The sequence below is a fragment of the Chelon labrosus genome, assembly GCF_963514085.1.
Source record: "Chelon labrosus genome assembly, chromosome: 23".
NCBI lineage: Eukaryota > Metazoa > Chordata > Actinopteri > Mugiliformes > Mugilidae > Chelon > Chelon labrosus.
This window is the reverse complement of record NC_140356.1, coordinates 1,029,855-1,049,824: the sequence shown is the minus strand read 5'-3', so window position 1 is coordinate 1,049,824 and position 19,970 is coordinate 1,029,855. Positions and strand designations below refer to the sequence as shown.

Here is a 19,970-nt window from a genome sequence, read left to right as displayed (position 1 = left end):
CTTTGACAATGTTTGAGATTGGATGTTTTAATAAAAAGAGTTGAATCCATAGCACCACCCGTTTTGGATTGTCTGAGGTTTTCAACTTTCTATTTACTATGATCACAGTGTCGTTACATAAACAGCATTGTTGTTGTATCAAGTACTCTGCGCTTCATGATGTGAGCACTTAAATAACAGGGTAATGGAGGAAATCAGAATAACAATATGACACATTTAGATGTTTTTAGTGTGTGTGGGGGGGGAGTGTTAGTAGCCTCCTTTAGCTTTGACAAAAACTTTGCACACATTTTATTCTCTGAACCTGCTTCATGCGCACATCACCTAGAGCTTTTCTAACAAAGAACATTTTCTGGGCTGCCTGCCCTTCACTCTCTGGTCCAACTCATCCCAAACTATCTCAGCTCAGTTTAGGTCAGTGATTGTGGAGACATCTGCTGCAGTAATCCATCATTCAGCTTCTTAGCCCTTACCGAGCCTGGAGATGTGTTTTGGCTCGCTGTAGCTGCTGCAGTCGGTGTATGTCGTTATATTGTAAGGCTAGATGTTTGGGTGGAAATTAAATTTAGCATTGGATGATTGGATGATTGACTCTTATAGTAACACCATATTAATGTCCACATAGTGGGAATTTAGGGAAGTAGCTATCACCCGGACATTTATCTATAGGTCTAACTTAAGTTAAGTGGGGTAAAAAAGGTCTAAAAATTGCATCATTTTAATAATATGCAGTAATTTACAGTACTGGATACCACTTTAAATACGTCTATACATAAAGATTTATGTGGCGGTCAGGAAGTATGATACTGACTCTAGGAAGTGTCCTAGATAAGTTTCTAATGATCTAGCTAAACAAAAAGAGAAATAATTAGAAGGAACAAGAAAAGGAACTGAGGGACTGTAGATATACCTCATATGCATGTGCTGACAATGTGTGTAATTACTATCACCACGACAGAGGAGGAGATTAACAATAATGAAAGCAATGTAAACCCCATTGAGGTTTCAGTCTCTGAGAGCTTTGCGTGTTATCCTTTTACTGACTCTGGCACAAAGTGCAAAAGTACAAAGTTTCTTTAGGTTTGAAACTTCAAACTGTGAAAATATAAACAGAGATCAGAAACGTCAGAGACAGTTGTTGACTCTACTTGATGTTTATTTCATTAATTTTCTCATGTTCAGCTACCCGAATGTTTCCAAAAGCATTCAGTTACTCCCGTTTTTTTAGGGCAGCAGAGGAGATTATGTTGAAACAGTTTGAAATGATTTACAGTGACCCATTAATGCTAGTTTCAACACACGAGAGGGTCTTTGTAAAAACAGTTTTACCAACTTTCATTAAAACCTTGTTTTTCTTTATTAGGACCTGTATATAGTATGTCAAGGCACTTTCAAGGTGGAGATGATGGCATCTGTCACTTGTGTAGGGTGCATCCGTTAATCAGGAGGTGATTTTGCTGTTGGGTATTCAACAGAAGCAAGGGCCGATTGGTTAAACCTGTGCATGACCTGCAGTTAATACATTTCAGTTTCCCGACTCTCCCGGTTGTTTCTTCTTGCCCTTTGGCACGCCTCCTAGCACAAAAGGAGACTTGATGTTTAGCCGATCCCTCTCGGCCTCTTCATCTTCATCATACGGTTCGTCGTCATCGTCCTCCTCATCGCTATGGTGGGGGGTGGAGTGGACGGAGGCAGATGGAGATGGAGGCACCGAATACGGCCGAGGGTACCGGAAGCCCTCTGTCTGTGGAGACGAGGGAGTTCCTGTTATTGTAAATCACATATCACCAACCAGGTGTTGGGAAAGTGTAAAAGAATCACAATTTGATCAAAGTAATTGTGAGAAAGTTTTAAATGGCTAAATGTTTGAAAGAACTAAAATTAAAGGTTAAACAGTAGAAAATAGAAGATTTGTCTGCACATTCCAGTTCTGACACATCCCAAAGGAGTTTCATATTCGGTTCTGGTGACTGGGCAGTCCACAGCAGTCCACTGAACTGAACAGTTTGAGACAACTTCAGTTTTTGTAACATGGTGCCATATCATGCTGGAAGGTGCCATTAGAAGAAAGCAGCATTAAAAGATCCAAAGTGCACCAACAAAACATTCCCACACAGTTATATGACCAGCAGCAGGTTAGGTTCATGTATTCAAGCTGTTGACATCAGATTTTGACCCTACCATCTGCAGAAATAGAGATGAATCAGATTAGAGTACATTTTGTCGGTCTTCAAATGTCCAGCCTTTGGTGAGTCTGTGCCCTCTAGACTGTGCTGTATGTCTCAGATGCTTTTCTACACAGCACAGCTATAAGGACTGTAGGACCGTAGCCTTTCTGTCAGTTCCAAAAAGTCCTTCTCTCATCAACAAGTTCTTTTTCCTTCAACGAAAACCACAGCTCAAGAGATGAACTCTCAGTACCGTGGGGTTGAATTCAGAAGCAGTTTCATATACGCTCTACTAAAGCAACAAACTATTTGTATGTAACTCTTTATATCAGACATATTTATCTACATACATCTCATTTCCACTCTATACTTTATACTCTTACATATTGTATATATATTATATCATTATAAACTGTAGCCCTGCGATGGACTGGCGACCTGTCCAGGGTGTACCCCCGCCTTTCGCCCGATGACAGCTGGGATAGGCTCCAGCAGACCACCGCGACCATTAACAGGAATAAGCGTGTACAGAAGATGAATGCATGAATGAATGAATGAATGAATTATATACTGTATACAGCATTTCTACATTTTACATGATCTCATATTTACATATCCTTGTATAGTTCATGTATATGTCCATGTATATAGTGTACATATACATATATCTTTGTAAATTTGTAATTTTGTGTATTTTTTGTGTCTATTTTTTAATACATTTTTACCTCACTATATCCAATAAGCTGCTACACCATCATTTATTCCTCTATTTTATCCCTTCTTGCATTCCATTTTTTTGTCTCACCTCTTGCCTATTTTTTTCCCATCTTGTGTCCTATATACCCCTACCTCCCTCTTTCTTGTCCATGTTTCATTTTTCCATCTTTCCTTCCTTCTTTCATTTCTTTCCTTTCTGCATGGACATTTTTTCTTTTCCTCCATATCAAACAGGATAATGACTCTCTTATATAAATACATGGTGTATTTATATGAGGGAGTCAATATCTATAATGAACTAACCACAGTGTATTCACACTGTGAATTTGAAATCCATATTTAAATGCAGCTGGAAATAGTGTGAAAATAGTCCAGAGTGTTATGATGGGAGGAGGAGGAGGAGGAGGAGCAAAATGAGGAAGGGGTTGGAATCAACAAACTCTCTGACGATGTCTTGTCATTCATCCAAATGTTAGGCTGTCAATTAAAACTTGACAAATGTGAGTGAAATCCAACAGTAGGCGCTCGGTGTGTCAGTCTGCGGATGAGTGTGATTCTCATGAACATTCATGTGCAGTTAGTGGAAGGCTGGGGAACGGACGGTTTCCCAGTGAAGTTTGGAAACCAGTGGGATTACAGCAAAAAAAAGATTACTTGATACAAACATGCATGAACTACTGCACATAAAATAATAGTGATGACAAATAAAAATCCCTTGTGCAGCATTCCTTACCTTCAGAGGGGCCATAGGGTCCACCTTGAACTTTTCTGGGAAAGCTCTGCTAAGGGCCATATGCCGGGCATGTATGTAGAACTGTCAATCAAAAGTCAGAGACAACAACATTTACCAAGCACGTTGCAGGTTTCTTCTTAGTTTTGAGATTTGTTACATATGTTCTATCCTCCCTCCAATCAAATAGCTACAGACCCGTCCAAGGTATCTCCAGTCCAGCAGGTCAGACAGCCTCTCAGTCCGGTTCCTCTGGATGATGCGCTGACGTCGGGACTGCTGGCAGAAGCTGAACATGAACTGGGTCAGCTGGTTGCAGGACTCCTCGGGGGAACGGAACCGTCGGTCCACAATGTAGATACCTGAGAGTGAAGAGAGAGGGCCAGAAGAAGAACAAATATATACAGTCCCAAAGGAAGAACACGCATGTGATACCTCAAAGTGTGTGTCTGTTTGCGCACCATAGGCGGCAGGGTCCGAGACGTGCTCCTCCATGAAGCAGCCGAAACCGGACAGATTGGTGGTCACACTGGGAATGCCCATCACAGTACATTCACCTGGAGAATACAGGACAACACACCTCAGAAATGCACTATGTTTGTGATTAACCTCTGACAGCAAGTAATAATTATCTGGTAACAACAGCACAATGGTCCTAGGATGTATTAGAAGGTAAGTGCTAGTAACTGAGCAACAATTCAAGGAGGGACAGTCTGGACCATGGAAGCTCCAACTTGCAAGGCTTAAAGGATCTGCTGCTAGCATCATGAAGGAACAAGAGCCTCGATGACTTGGTGGATCACGGCAATCTTTGGGTGATTTAAAAAAATTATATTCCAGAATATATTCCCTAACAGGCAAAGAGTACGTCACATCTTGGTGATCGCCCCTTGGACAAACCAGTTTCTCTTACAGGAAAGTGTTGTTTAAAACATGTCTTAACATGTTGCTTTGTGTTGCTTTCAGAAAATTCAAGGAACTTTTTATTTCTAACGATTATAAAACAAGCCCGTTAATTCTGCATTAACTGGATACACAAAATACTGATGATCATGCTAGAATTGTTGCAGAATTTTATGTTCAGCACAGTGTATGCAGTACAATGTGAGGGTCAAAGATTACCAGGTGTGTATCCCCATGGTTCATAGTAGGAAGGGAACACTCCAAGGTTACAGCCACGGACGAAGTCGTCATAGTCCATCGGCAACAGAGGACTGGTGGAGGAGAGGAACTCAGGGTGGAAGATAATCTGAGAGGTGGACACGTGCATAATGAGAATACGCCATTTATTCACTCACACATAGTAGATTAGTTGTATGATAATAATTTCAAGGGGATGCTTCCTTTTACCCTCAATGAAGACACAGTAGGACACCCACAGTGTCACCTTAAACTACAGTATGCAATCATCTGATGATCTGAGGTACCTGAAGTAAACATACAGGATGTGTTATCTACCTTGACGCGGTCATTCCTGGAGTTAAAGAGGCCGATGCGCCTGACATTCGACAGGATGGGATCTGTGGAGTCGTCCAGCATGTTATGAGTGGTCACCGGAGGGAGGCTGTGTCTCTGCTGACATATGTGATTGAGACAGTAAAACAAATGAGAGACAGAAACAGGGTGAGCAGTTTATTCTTAAGTTTCCCCAAATTGCTTTTGAAAGCAGTTACTACTTACTAACAAGAGTATTTTAAAACTGATTGTTAGCTTGTGCCCACACTACTGAAAGAAGCTACTACAAACACTGGACAGATAATTCATGTAGCTGAGGTAGTAACATGTCTGGGTTTCAGTACTGTACTGTATATATGCACACTCTGTAGAAGAGGATGTAAACTGAATTCCCATAAATGTCATGGTGCTGCATTCATGTACTATGCATCATGTGCCTAAAGCCATGGCATGATGGGTTTTAGAGTCAGTGGTCCACAACTGCTAACCTTTCAGAGGGTGATTCTGAGAGGTATTGATCATCAGCTAAAGCGTGGGATAATGATATCTGATTACTGCTTCACACCACGTGACAAATCACAAATAAAAAACAGTAAACCCTATTTATTGGAAGACATTGTGTCCTGTCGTTTCATGAAAAGGAGGTATAAACTCATAGGAAGGCATCTGAGAAGAACTACACCTAAAAAGTGCTAATAATATGGAACTGTGACAATGATCAACTGCTACTCTTCCAATTAATTAGCAATTAAAGCTAATGTGAAAGGCTGTGTGTTTTATTATGGATAAATGGAAAGGAGAGAAAAAAAATCATCTCTTTTTAACTGAAGTAGTTCTTGAATGATATTTCAAAAACAGCATTGTTATACTTGTTGGGTATTTTGGGCTATTTTTACACAATCATTGGTATGGGCACCCTAAGAGGTATTTCTTTAGTTGCCATAGCACCTATAATAGTGTTATAACTCAACAATTTGAGACTCATATTTGGTACATTTGTCACAACAGTACAACACCATCTATAATACACTGACACACCTCCAGCATACATGATTCACTTATACTGGGTGAACAAAATAGAGTCATGGTTGATAGTTCCACATAAGGTCCAGTGTAGAAAAAGAAAGTACATAAACAATTTGCAGTTTAGATAGGTAAAGTACCATTTCTTATTCTAATTAAACACATGACAATAATAAATCTGACCTCACTGCTAATACCAGCTTGTGTGTTGGGGGCTAAAATCCAGCAGGCATTCTGAATTACTTCGTTATTTTCACTGAAAATGTACAAAAACCTATAGCTAGATTGAGCTTGACTTAAGAAAGTACATTTATTTATTTCTTATTTTGGATGAGCTCACACACGTAAACAAATCTGTAATTGAATGGTGGGGTTGGGAAAGAAATGGGGGATGTTACACATGAAAAATGACAAAGAGACAAATAATCACAACAGCACTTCCTCCAATCACCAATCAGGAGACTCCATTCCATCACTCTCTACACATTTATGGTCAATATGACTCGCACTCCATTTCCAACCACTGAAATATTGACGTCGACATACATTAATTTCATTGTGAAAGACCTTTTTATAGACCCTTTGCTAACACCGAGCTCTAACATACATCACGCCTGACACAGCCTGTCTATTGACCTGCGGTGTGGAGTGGAGGGAGGTAATTAACCCACGCTTGACTTGGTTACGGCACTGACGTTCATTCATGTTTTTCGCTCAGGGGAATCCCCCTCATGTCCGCTTATATTTCATGTCTGGCAGTGGCCATCGCTCACATTGATTGCTCCTGGTGAAAAGCTATATCCATTCACAAAAACAGAGCTGAGGATATGAGAGTATGCCAACAGGGATTTATCCTCTTTTCATTGTTTTTCTCTCTGTAAAATATTTTTACATTGCTGTTTAGGATTTAATGTAGTATAATGTATAGTGCAAATTTTTATTAGACACAAGTAAAACCAAAAAAAAGACCCTTGTGAACATATTTCACTTGCTGCGTTTATAGTATATGAAAAGGATTATTAGTATTCCACAAATAATCCTTATCGTGGCCCAATCAGAATTACAATGTTCATGTAACAAGCTGTAGCAAGAGCCTTGACGGGAATCAGCAAGAGAGGTCATATTACTAAAGTTTTAGCTTCTCTTAACTGGCTCCCTGTCAAATCCGGAATAGAATTTCAAATCCTCCTTAAAGGCCTAGCTCCATTCTATCTCCAAGACCTCATGGTACCATATCATCCCAATAGATCAGTTCAATTTTAAAATGCAGGCTTACTTGAGGTTCCTAGTTTCAGAACGTAGAATGGGAGGTATAGCCTTCAGCTATCAGGCCCTTCTCCTGTGGAACCATCTCCCTGTTTGGATTTGGGAGGCAGACACCCTCTCTACTTTTAAGGTAAGGCTTAAGACTTTTCTTTTTGATAAAGCTTATAGTTAGGGCTGGCCCAGGTGACAGCGAACCATCCCTTAGTTGCACTGCTATAATCCAGGCTACTGGTGGATGATGCACTAAGCACTCATCCTGTGCCCCCTTCTCTATCGCACAGAGCTACTGTCCTCTAATTTCTTTTCTTTAGCACCAAGCTCCTGTCCTCTAATTTCTTATCTGATTTTTTGTCTGTTACTACTCATGTAATTATGTCCTACTACTGTGTAGCATGTTAACTGCCGTGTGTCCCTCTCTCGTGATGGAACGAGTTTCCAGGTGGAGCTAAAACATGGAGGTAGCAAAACTACAGCCATTGAAAACTAAGTGTGTGAAAAGATAAACAAAACTAATGAGGGTAGCAACAGTGATAACACTGGGTCCGTGTTGGTGCGTCTTGGTCATGTTCTCCTAATGTTGCCAATAAAATTGAGGGAAAAAAATTAGGCATATGATAACTCCATATGCCTGAACAATCAGACAAGCTGATGCATCACATGAATAAATATAATACAATATAACAGCACCCTCACGTCAATTCTTTACATTGAGTTACTGTATGTGTTCCAGTGACGGGTCCCCAGTTAGCTAATATCTCAAACATATAAAACTACGGTACCTGAGTGGCGTAGATGGCTCGCTTCATAAGAGTGAAGTCATCCCGGTCCAGAATGGTGTTCATATCTGGGATTTGCCCTCTAAGGATAGAGAACAGCATCACTCAACAGACACGACATGATCGTATTCCTCACAGAGGGCCAGTGCTCATTTATGCAGGAATTTGACATCAAAATCAACGATATTACAGGTTCACTCACAGTGGCCACGCACTTACTTTAACAAAGCCTCATACAGCTTTTTACCAAACTTCTCCTTTACATTGTGAGCTGTATCCCTGTGAGACAAACATAAGTAATTAGAAACGTAGCTGAGACTCATTACAGAACAATGAAAAAGATGTCCTCCAAATGCGTATTGTTGCCATTGACAGTCACTAATTTGAGCATTATACAATGTGAAGCTTTACTTGGCAACATTTGGCAGTGCACTCTAAATCCAATGCAAATCACTAGGAACCAAAAATGATTCATATTTGTTTTCAGACCTGCCACTGTTATGGTTGATGATGTTTAGTTGCAGAAGAAAAATGCTTGTTCGAGGTTAAGGTTAGGGTTAAATCAGTGTTGACCGTTGGTATGGAATAGGAAATGAATGTTTCACATACACACGCTTTGTCAAACCTTGTCTCCCCTGGATTTTTTTGTGGCTCTTTCATGGAAGTGACTTTATGCTACCACTGCCTCTGAGAAAGGACCATTTTTTATCACATAACCACTGTTTTTAGAGTTTGATAACGACAAGTGTGTCAGGGAGAACAAACTCCTAGTGGAGTGCTGGCAGATAACATAGGGCACCTTTGGAGGTCTTACAGAGTTTACAGAGTCATAATGTTTGCAAGGAGTCCAGAGGATGTACATGGTTCTGGGTCACAGAGTGAAATGAATGCATATATGATGAAAAAGTGCATATATTTCATGCAGAGTATCATTTATCAGCCACAGCAGGTCATACCAGAGCTGTTTGCGCACTGCCTGCCCCTTTAGCGACTCCACATTGAAATTGTTGGTTTTAGCCGGCATGATGAAGAAAACCACCACAGTCACATCATTCCTGTGGACCTGTGAGAGATAGTGAGAAAGCATTTTTATTTACTTCGGCTTTGGTTGATTTTAATGCCTACAGCAGAGCATTATTAAATTCACAGAATCAAAAGGTTTTCACCCTGAGCAGGTAGTTGAGTCTGGAGAGTGATTCGAGGAAAATATCAGCTCCCTTGTTGGAGAATTCATAGCGTCCAGCGATGAAGAAGAAGAGGGTTTTCTCCACGTCGAAGTCCAGATGACTGTCAGCATGATAAAGATAAAATGATAATGATTACGATCGCTGTGTTGTCTCTAGTGTAATGAGATGGATTTAAAACTAAATAATTAATCAAGCCCACCCACCCATAGAAGTGTCCTCTGACAAACTCCTGAATGCGCGCCTTGCTGGTGGAGTGCAGGTTCTGAAACTCATGCATGGCTGAGAATTTCTTCACATTTAGCCCATTTGGGGTAACCACATCTGCACCAACAGAGCAAAAGGATAGATTTAACGGCTGGACAGTTAGACATGTCCTAAATGTGTCCTGATGAAGGCAATAAAAGAATGATAAGAGGCTTGATACAGACTTTCATGTGAATAAGGCCAAGGAATTTATAGATATCTGCTTATGATCCATGTGATGGATGGCGAGACAAACCAACAAACTGACAAACATCACCATCATTAAACAAAACAAAAGTTTCTGTCGAAACTTTCAGCAGTGACAATCTTTTCCACCTGGCTTCCTGTGCACCATGTGGTTGGCCTCCACAGCAGTGATCTGGGAGACTGTGGTGAAGACGTGAGCACAGTGGACCGCTGCTCTCTCCAGGCAGTATCGATGGTAGATCTGCCTCTCACCGGCCTCTTTGTCAATGTTGAACTACAACGCACACACATAGAAACGGATAAAGAGGCAATCATTTCATGGGTTTTGATTTTTAAACTTCTACATTCAGTCGTTTTGTATAAGAGTGGCTTCTTTAAAGGTTTAAAGTATTTTATTAAACTTTACATCACTGTACTCTATGTTCATATTCTATTCTGTTGCTCGTTTCAACCCTGTTTTTGTTGTCCTGCCTTGGAAACATGCCAGAAATCAAAGCCATCCACAGTGAATGTTAATTAGTTAAACAATCAAAAACCCTGCAGTTTACAATGCTAATGATCAATGTGAACAAACCTGCTCTGTGTTATCAAGTATGGTTTCGGGACTCTATGAGCATGAAAATAGAGGCATCTACCTACATGTTACATGGAACATGTAGATTCTGATTATTTTAGGTTATTCAAATAGTTTTATTTAACATAATGTTTCCAATTTACGTAACAGTATGTAGTTTTACAGCTGCAAACCTCACAGAGTGTTCATGTTTCTGCTTTGTGTATCCACGCTAATGGCACCACATCTCATAGTTCATAAATCCTTAAAATGCATATTGATATGAGTGCATCAATAGAAGCGGTGTAAGTCCTCCGGACTTCCTTTTGACGCAGATGGTCATCTGTCAATTAATTATTCGGCCGGTGAGCGACATTTAGCTCCACGCTGACCTTTAGGATATGAGCAGAGCAAGGCCAATTACAAGCATCCCACCTTCCACACACAGTTCAGCATCGGTAATGATGTTCTAAGCGGCTGTAAAAAGGTACGATTTTTGCACCGAACCTTTGACTGTGAAAATAAATTTGACAGCAGCCGTGGGGCTTTTGTATAAAGGCTTTGGGGGGATTTTTGCAAATAAAATTTAAATAGTTTCATGTTCAGTAACAATGATGCAATTATTATATGTGGAGGAGTTCCATGTTTTGTCTTTGTTTGTTGATGTAGTATTCTTCACCCCTATATTTACTTTGTCCAGTTTTCCAGTTATTGTAGAAATAATAATTTTATAAACATCTGTGGCTCTGCAGAATCTTACAGTATCAAATTTCTTCTCCACAGCTGGGTACATAGCAGTACATAGAAAAACTGATGACACTGGAAACATCGAGTAGTGTCTTGACCATAGGGTTCGCCAATCCCGATCCCAACTTCTTTGGTCTAAGACACAATATCTCTTTTGTCTCAGTTTTTCATATTCAGATTTTGCAATATTCTCTTTCTCCAGTAAAAACGGAGAGGACACGAACCCCAGAATTTCTCCAGAAAAACACTTGTTGGGTTTGCAGAGTTTGGAGTGCAAAAATAAATAAAAAAGGCTACAGACTCCAGTTGACACTCACCATCTTTAGATGACTTGCACGTCTATCCTGCCACCCTAAAATACTCCTTAAGTACAATTTAAATCATACAACATGTGCCAGAGTCACTGTATTTCCTCAGAAATTAACTGGACATTGCATGGTTTGTAGTAATTTAACTAGACAGGGAAAATTTACAAGTCTGTACCATGTAAATGTAATATCAAATTACACAATTAAGGGTGTTTTGGATTAAGATATTGTGCCAGAGCTATGTTATTATTCAGTGGCCATATTTATGCCGAAGGCTGCTGACTTCTCACCTTGTCCAGGTTGTTGTAAAAATCTGCATTCCCAGCACAGAGGTACCTTCCCAGCAGGGTGGCATGTGTGGTGAATACTGTTGCCATGGGAATCTTGCGGGACCGAGCGAGAATAAGCCCAGCACCTGCCTGCCACTCATGGAAATGGGCGATGACATTGGGCTTGTCTCCGAGGTTGTCTGTTAACTGGAAAACAAAAGAGGAAATGAACTGTGTTTTCACAATAGGCAGCAGGAGGTGGAAGGTCTGAACATTAGCAACTTTGCCGATCTGCGAGCTGACCTCTTTGAAGAACCAAGCAATCAGGGAGCCCAGGATGAGTGAGTCGTTGGCCTCTCGGTCATCGAAAGGCAGGCCGATGTTGCAAGTCTGCCACAGATCCCCCTTCCAGCGGTCCAGATTCCAGGCTGCGGAGCCGATGTCGAACAGGATGACATAGGGGCTGCCCTCGATCAACCAGCGGCCAAAATGAACCTGCAGCATCAACATTGTCCATCAGTGACAATGAGCTAATTTTTAAATGAAAATTCAATAATGACATTCTCGTGCAAAAGATTTACTCTCCGTGCGGGAAGAAAAGTCTTTGATGCAAATGGTAGTGATTTTAGATGAGGATTTTAGATGAGGCTTATGTATATCTCACATTTCCACCAAAGGGACTCTTTCCGCAAAGAACAAGAACCATTTGAGAACTTTACATCCATATCCACAATTCAAATGAAGGAGAGTACAAATGTTTTATTTCAAATACAGTGTTAAACTGCAGACAAGCAACTATTAGGCATCATGGTCATTTCACAGCTACCGTGCTTTTTAATGATAACTGTTCAAGCAATGCTGGTTGTTTATTCATTCATTCATCCATTATCTATCAGTGTTTATCCTCCAGAGGACTGCAGGGAGGCAGGAGCCTATCCCAGCTGTCATTGGCGGGGAGAGGCGGGTACACCCTGGACGGGTCGCCAGTCCGTCATAGGGCCGTTCACACTCACACGCACACCTAATGCCAGTCAGCAGCAGTCAGCCTAAGAAGCAGGTCTTTGGACTGTGGGAGGAAGTCAGAACCTTCTTGCCGTGAGGCGTCAGTGCTAACCACTACACCTACTGTTTTTATACCGTGGTTTATATGTGTAATGAAATGAGCTGGTACAAAAATATCAGCGTACAATATAAAGATTTCAAGTTATTTAATATTTACGTGACACATTTGTTTCAAACAATTCATTCATACGTGTAGATTAAAAGAGTGCCAGATGTTGTACAGCAATCCAATACTGTATAAAAAGTACAGTACCTGTACACCATTTCTACTTCTGTATAAGAAATACATTCCCTAAAACAGCATCTATTTATTCTAACTGACCAGGCAAGTCACAGTTGTACGTACACTTGGTCCACTAATCATGGACAATAGGATGCGTCCCTCCCCTTGGATAATCAGTGCATGCACACCATCTAGTGGTTAAACTACCTGTGTTGGGCCTTTCTGGCTCCACTGTGAGCACCATTCAACGATACAGATAAAGAGTCATTATTATCAATCCATTTTCTAAAGGTCCTCTCCTGTTCATGCATTTTGCAGGGCATGGTCTGTAGCTTGCCTGTCTATTGCAAGGTTAAAATACAAATGGACAAATAAAGTCACAATAAAACTGGTCAGAAAAGGCAACTTCAAAAACAAATATATCTGTGTGCTTATGTTAAAAGCATCATATATGTAATATTGCTTTACAGATCTTTCAAATGAGCACCACTGAAATCATTGGGTTTTCATTTGGTAACTTGTTCTTACTTGTTAGAGCATGTACAGTATAAACACTACTTGCTAACTTACAACTTACTACTTCCGCCAACAGTAAGGACACAGGCTTTTTACCTCCCGCCCCGATCAGACAAACACTCACATACTCAAACAAACTTCACACAGTCCCGTTCTCCCACCTGGCAGCCGTTGTGGATGAGCGCGTCCATGGCCTTCTTGATGGCGGGGTTGGGTGGCTCACAGCCCTCCACTTGAGTCTTAAAGTTGTGTTCGAAGTAGGGCCCCATCATGTAGAAGTTCTCCCCCCATTCATCCACCGTGATCTTAGCCTTGGTCTGGATCACTGTGTAGATTCCTCCAACTGCAGGAACACACAGTGAAAGAAAAAGATAGAAAGTCATTGAAAGCTGTTTAACTTATTATATTATATTATATTATATTATATTATTATTATTATCAGGTTCAGTAAAACACCATCATCAACATCAGTACCTCTGGTCCCTATACTATCTCTATAATATGATGCAATAGAAATGTGAACTTCTGAAGTTAATTATCAACCATGTCCATTCTTCCTTCTTCTCAATTTGTCTAAAGGTCTGGCTTTCAATTGTTTTTATGTAATCTTCTTTTTTGTGACTGTAGTTCTGGGGGTTTCCGGTTCTATAGCGCGTCTTTAGACAATTCGTATTGTTATTGACACTACATAAACAGATTAATTGAATTGAATTGAATTGAACTGAATTTAATTGAATGGAAATTTGTGAACTGAATTGAACTGAATTGAATTGAAAGTTGAAACCTACTAACCCATCATAAAATCCAACATCATTCTTTAATAATCAATTGACTATCATAATCATAAATATTCAGTAACTCATTGAAATGTCTTCCTTTACTCTGACCAACAGTCAACTGAAAGGTATTTCTGAAGTCAGTTCAGGTTGATTCAGACAAATACAGACCAATATTAAACAACGCGCAATGTTCTTTAAAAGATTTACGAATCGGTATAGCAGACTTTAAAGGTTTATCCTTAGACCTTCAATTCCCCTTTGTAAATAACTGCAACTGAGAGGGAAAATGAAGCCATGAAATTAAGGTCAACACAGGTATAATCAAAGTAAATTCAAGTGAAAAGGCAAAGTAAAAGAACAACTAATAAATACTGTGTGATCTTATGATCAAGTTATGCCATTTCAGTTTTCAAACCGAACAGTGCATGAAAAGAAGGCTTTAGTTGTTCAGGGTCAGTCATTAGACAGTTGTTCAGTGTTGAAATACCTTTTAATAAATTCTAACTTTTAGTAATCGTGAACAGATATAGTCATACCGTGGACTGCAATATTTTGTGTGTGATCCAGACAAACACAGACACAGTATTCAATTCTGTTAAAGCGGATGTTTTTCCCAGTATCTCACTCGCCAGCAAAAAGACAAATACTGATATGACCGACCATCAACAATCAGTGACCGCATAATGACGTCTAAACTGCATCAAAGCACAGCGGTTATATAAGAGGTGAAGGCAGAGAAAACAGCACAATGACCAATAACCTCTGAGCTGTTTGTGTGCAGTGCCATGTGCAGCATTAAAAGCAAACAAATACAGATGTTAAAAAAAGTGTTGCAGTCGCTGTCGAGTCAAAATCAGAAGAAAAGAAAGACATTACTACGTATAACACTGATAGCTCACATCAACATCTTAATATGACCCTTTAGAATCTTATGCTATCACGTGCAGTTCACACTGTTGCACATTCTTCCTTTCTGAAAGTGATGTAGGTGATTCTGAAACAAGAATCTCTGCTGCCTGAGAGATTTGAAATGTAAAACAAACTTAGCTGGGGATAATATCAGTTTATTACAAATGTGTAAATGTGCAGCTGTATTGAAATCAAGCAGAATTAACCTTTAAACTAACAGAACTAACCTGGTTACCCTTGATCTTGTACTATTCTACTATTGTATGGCATGTCACAATCTCTGTGTCCCTCTGTCTGTCTCCCCTCCCCTTGTCTTTCTATGAGTGCCTTCAGCCTGGAGCTGCGTGTTTGTGATCTGCAGAGCTTCATGTTTCTCATCTGTGGTCCTGGACTCAGTTGAGGTATGATACCTCATATATTCATACATGATACCAGTCAGCCATCTCACCTGTAATAGAACTGCTACTGTCACTGCTTGTGCTACTTTATGTAACTTTATGGGTTGTGTACAGCATCTTGAGACAGAAAGTCTTGCTTCACTTTATGTGAAGACACAGTTCTTCATTGGGTTTCCAGCTGTTGCTGCTGGAGATTTTTTGAGACCAGAGTCGGTCCAAAGTCGATATATGTTAAATGTACATACTGAAAAGACTGAATTTACTACTAACCTTCATCATTGTATAACTCTATTTTCATTGCTATGTAAAGAACAAATGTGTGTATTGTACAGTGTGTTTCCATTATGAATAATTTAAAAAAGAAAAAACATGATTAATAAGAAGAACTCTTAGTAGTTTTATGTGTGAAATAGTGCATGCTGGGAAGTCTGCTAACACGCTAGCCCTGTTTCTTAGTCCTGAAGTCATGGGACGATATCACTGGTTATTTTAAGTTGAATAAACCTGAAATGTGCAGAGTTTGCATGTTCTCCCTGTGTCTGCGTGGGTTCTCTCCAGGTACTCCGGCTTCCTCCCACCATCCAAAGACATGCTCGTTAGGTTCATTGGTGATTCTAAATTGGCCGTAGGTGTGTGTGTGAATGGTTGTCTGTCTCTCTGTGGTAACCCTGTGATAGACTGGTGACCTGTCCAGGGTGTACCCCACCTCAACCCTCCCCGCAGCCCTCCAGAGGACAAGCGGTTACAGAAAATGAATGAATGAATGAATTTGAAATGATGTTGATTCCATTAAAACCTGTACAGTTTTCTACCATGGTGCTTGTTACACTGAAACGTTTCCTATATCTTTTTGCCCCATGTTTGTAAAAGCATCAGAAACTTTGACACCAGTAAATTTGACATGTGGTAGGCTATCTGTGACCACCTTCCTCTCTCCCACCACTGAAAAGGGATTTCAGGCCTATGTTGCATAATAAGACAAAAATCTACATTTCATCTACAAACCCCAATTCCAATGAAGTTGGGATGTTTTGTAAAACATTTGTGAATGCTTTTCAACCTATATTCGGTTGAATACACTACAAAGACAAGATATCTAATGTTCAAACTGATAAACTATGTTGTTGTTTTTTTGTAAATATTCATTCATTTTGAATTTGATGCCTGCAGCACGTTCCAAAGAAGGTGAAACAAAGACTGGGAAAGTTGAGGAATTCTCAAAAAACGCAGGTGAGTGTCACGATTAGGTATAAAATGAATATCCCCAAAAGGCTCAATCATTCACAAACAAGGATGGGGTGAGGTTCACCAGTCTGTGAACAACTGCGTGAGCAAATAGTCCAACAGTTTAAGAGCAATGTTTCTCAACGTACAATTGCAAGGAATTTAGGGATTTCATCATCTACAGTCCACAATATCATCGACAGGTTCAGAGGATCTGGAAAAATCTCTGTACCTAAGCGGCAAGGCCAAAAACCAACATTGAATGTCCGTGACCTTTGACCCCTCTGTATTAATAACTGATATCATTCTGTAAAGGATGTTACCACGTGGGCTCGGGAACACTTCGGAAAACCATTGTCAACTAACACATCCACAAGTGCCCGGACACATTCTGCACGTACAACAGTGTGGCTTCGTAGTAGAAGAGTGGGGGTGCTAGACTGGCCTGCCTGCAGTCCAGACCTCCCATTGAAAATATGTGGGGCATCATGACCCGGCCTGTAGAACAACTGCAGTTGTATATCTAACAAGAATGGGAAAGAATTTCGCCTACAAAGCTTCAACAATTAGTGTCCTCAGTGCCCAAAAGTGTTGTTACAAAGAAAGGTGATGTAACACAGTGGTAAACACGTCCATGTCCCAGCTTCTCTGAAACATATATATTTATATATATACTGTCTCCCTTGCATGTTTGTTTGATAGATTTTTTTGAGTTTGTGGTTGAAAAAAATTTCCTGTCTCCAGACTCAGAGCTCGTGACCTCAGTGTCTCGGCAGTTTATCTAAGAGTCAAGGCTGAAGCCACGATCCATGTTTCTGAATATTTCATCACAAAGGGAGACGCAGGTTGGCACTATCAGTAACACTTTATAGCACATGTTCATTCCTCCGGTCCACTGGACAGGATTGCTCTCATCTGATTTGTTTATAATAGTTTGGAGTTTTGCCTTGGATTCTAAATTTACACATGAGCATCAGATGTCTGTGCCACCTCCACCACTTATCTGCAGCTTAATGTTTAACTCTGTCTCCGTGCATGCTGGATTTCAATATTTACTCTGAAGGGGCAAAGAGTCAGGTTTACGCAAAATTACTAAATACAGTCAAGCAGACGTGCTTTCAAAGTTCTGTGTGGTCTTTCATTTATTTGACTGACTTTAATTTATTCCATTCTTTCCATTAAAATGGTCTGTGAAGAGGTTTTTCTGATAATGTCAACGATGTTTTCACTTCACTTTGATCAAAATTAAATCTCTATACAAACGCTTGAAATTATGAAAATATCCACCAGCAGGTGATCAGAGTTTCAATGCGTAGATAGATCAGCTGAAACATGCATCTTATTGAAAGAATGAATACACTTGACACATGATAAATCACAGATTTCTAGTCAGACTGACCTTTGTTGGTGACCTCCCAGGCCACCTCAAAGAGCAGCAGGTCATCCTTGGGCAGCTCGTCCTCTTCCCAGGCTGGCAGGACCCCACTCAGGGACGACATGGACAGGGAACGAGACAGCGGCATCCTACAGTTTCAGGAGGTCCAACAGTCACCTCTAAAAACGAAGCAGCTCTGCTAAACAGAAGTCCTTCACTCTGGTCTCTGGGTGGGGGTCCTGGACTCAGAGAAGACTGTCCTCTCATTGGGGACAGGACAAGATAAAAGGGAGTCAGAAGGGCAAAAAGCTTCCACCCCGCCTACTGAGGTTGACCTCTAGTCAGTAGAAGGGGACGTTTACCTTCCATGCTAACACACATTTCAGGGTGAAGAGTTGTGTGATCACCTGAATGTGATTGTGAAATGCAAATGAATGAAAGCAGTCCTGCCCACAGGACATGGTCAGACACTCCCGCCTGTCAGACAATCCCAGAATATTCATGAACTATTCAGTGGGCCCAGTCAAGGATTTTGTGCTTCTTTTCAGAGATTATTAGCTTTGACATAGTCTATTTGGTATATTTGACAGGGACAATCGTTACTGAGAAACAAAGTGCGATTTACTCTAAAGGAATCTTTCCAAAAACCTGGATTCTACAAGGCACGGGTGTTTTTCACAGACCTTGTAAAGGCCATATCATGGATACATAGGGAAGACAGCAGTCTAAGCAATTTCACAAACTGAACGATTTTCAGATAAGAAAGTTTCAGTTTCCTTTTTGTCTAGTTTGTGTCATATTGTACATATGGTTTTATGTTAATGGTAAATAACTGTATTTTGCGCTTTAGTGCTTTTGTGCGTAATGGTACTCAAAGCATTTTACAGTCACATTGACTCATCTACCCATTCATTAACACATTTACTCACCAGTGCTACTTCAGCATGTGGTCCATGAGATCAAACCACTATCCCTCTGGTTTGTGGACAACCTTCTCTAACTACTGATGCAGTCAACTTGTCACAGTCACTTTGTATATCATGTAAACAGTCTATATAATCTGAAGGAGCAGTTAATCTTGTTTATTTTGATCCATTGCATTCTAACTAACTTCAAACCCACATGAAACAGTTAATTAAAAATGGTATAATGTTGTTTTTGCCCAATATGCCAAAGCAGTGGAAGTGCAAGACAAACATTGTGAGGCAGGCTGTATCAACAAAGACAGAATCATTGAGTTCTGTCATTGCGTTTTGGGGTGGTTGTGGCTCAGTTGCCGAGGTGTCCCTAAGCAAGACGGTCAGCACCAGACTTGGAATGCTGTAACACCAAGACACACACCGTCACAAGTCACAGATTGCACTAATCCTTCTGCCTCTATGGGCCTGTTCAGACGTTGCATTAAGATCTGATCTGGGCGATCCGATCACGTAAAAGACAGGTGTGTACACCCCCACGACAAATCGGAAATTGGTCATTGGTCATCTTATTTCACCAGATTATCACTGTTACAGCTATCGCTAGGTGACATTAAATTAAGTTGTTATAACTTAAGTTCAGGAACTAGACCACACCCCATATCATTCTATTTCCTGCACTTACTTAAAAGTGTGTCCTTACCCTCTTTCTTTCTCTGTTCTTTTTTAGTTTTAGGTTCAAGTAGCCACCTTTTGCTCCAATAACAGCCTTGCACACGTTTTCTTCACCTGTCTAATGTCCATTACTCTTCCTCTTCTTATTGCCTCCCTCAGTAGTGGTTTCTTTGCCACAGTTCCACCGTGAAGGCTTGATTTACACATTTTTCTCTAAAGGTCGATGTGTCTGCTGCTTGAACT

General features: G+C 40.4%; 1 protein-coding gene across 1 annotated transcript; it reads right to left on the bottom strand.

The window, feature by feature from the left end:
* Positions 1-1,295: 1,295 nt before the first annotated feature.
* Positions 1,296-18,715, bottom strand: gys2 (glycogen synthase 2). Its single transcript, XM_084573090.1, has 16 exons — positions 18,160-18,715; positions 13,612-13,793; positions 11,953-12,144; positions 11,671-11,856; positions 9,902-10,046; positions 9,526-9,643; positions 9,302-9,422; positions 9,092-9,198; positions 8,355-8,414; positions 8,139-8,217; positions 5,074-5,187; positions 4,738-4,864; positions 4,077-4,172; positions 3,814-3,977; positions 3,619-3,699; positions 1,296-1,744 (listed from the first exon to the last, which is right to left on the bottom strand). The coding sequence occupies exons 1-16, from the start codon at positions 18,281-18,283 to the stop codon at positions 1,526-1,528; spliced, it is 2,115 nt and encodes a 704-aa protein (XP_084429216.1). The 5' UTR covers positions 18,284-18,715; the 3' UTR covers positions 1,296-1,525.
* Between the last annotated feature and the right edge of the window lie 1,255 nt (positions 18,716-19,970).

What these genes read in the sequence shown, in the direction of transcription:
- gys2 (XM_084573090.1), bottom strand. Translation starts at nt 18,283, where the DNA reads ATGCCGCTGTCTCGTTCCCTGTCCATGTCGTCCCTGAGTGGGGTCCTG. An exon ending in CTGGGAGGTCACCAACAAAG is followed by an intron (nt 13,794 to 18,159) that starts GTCAGTCTGACT and finishes GTGTTCCTGCAG; the next exon opens with TTGGAGGAATCTACACAGTG. An exon ending in GTCAGAGGACACTTCTATGG is followed by an intron (nt 9,423 to 9,525) that starts GTGGGTGGGCTT and finishes TCATGCTGACAG; the next exon opens with TCATCTGGACTTCGACGTGG.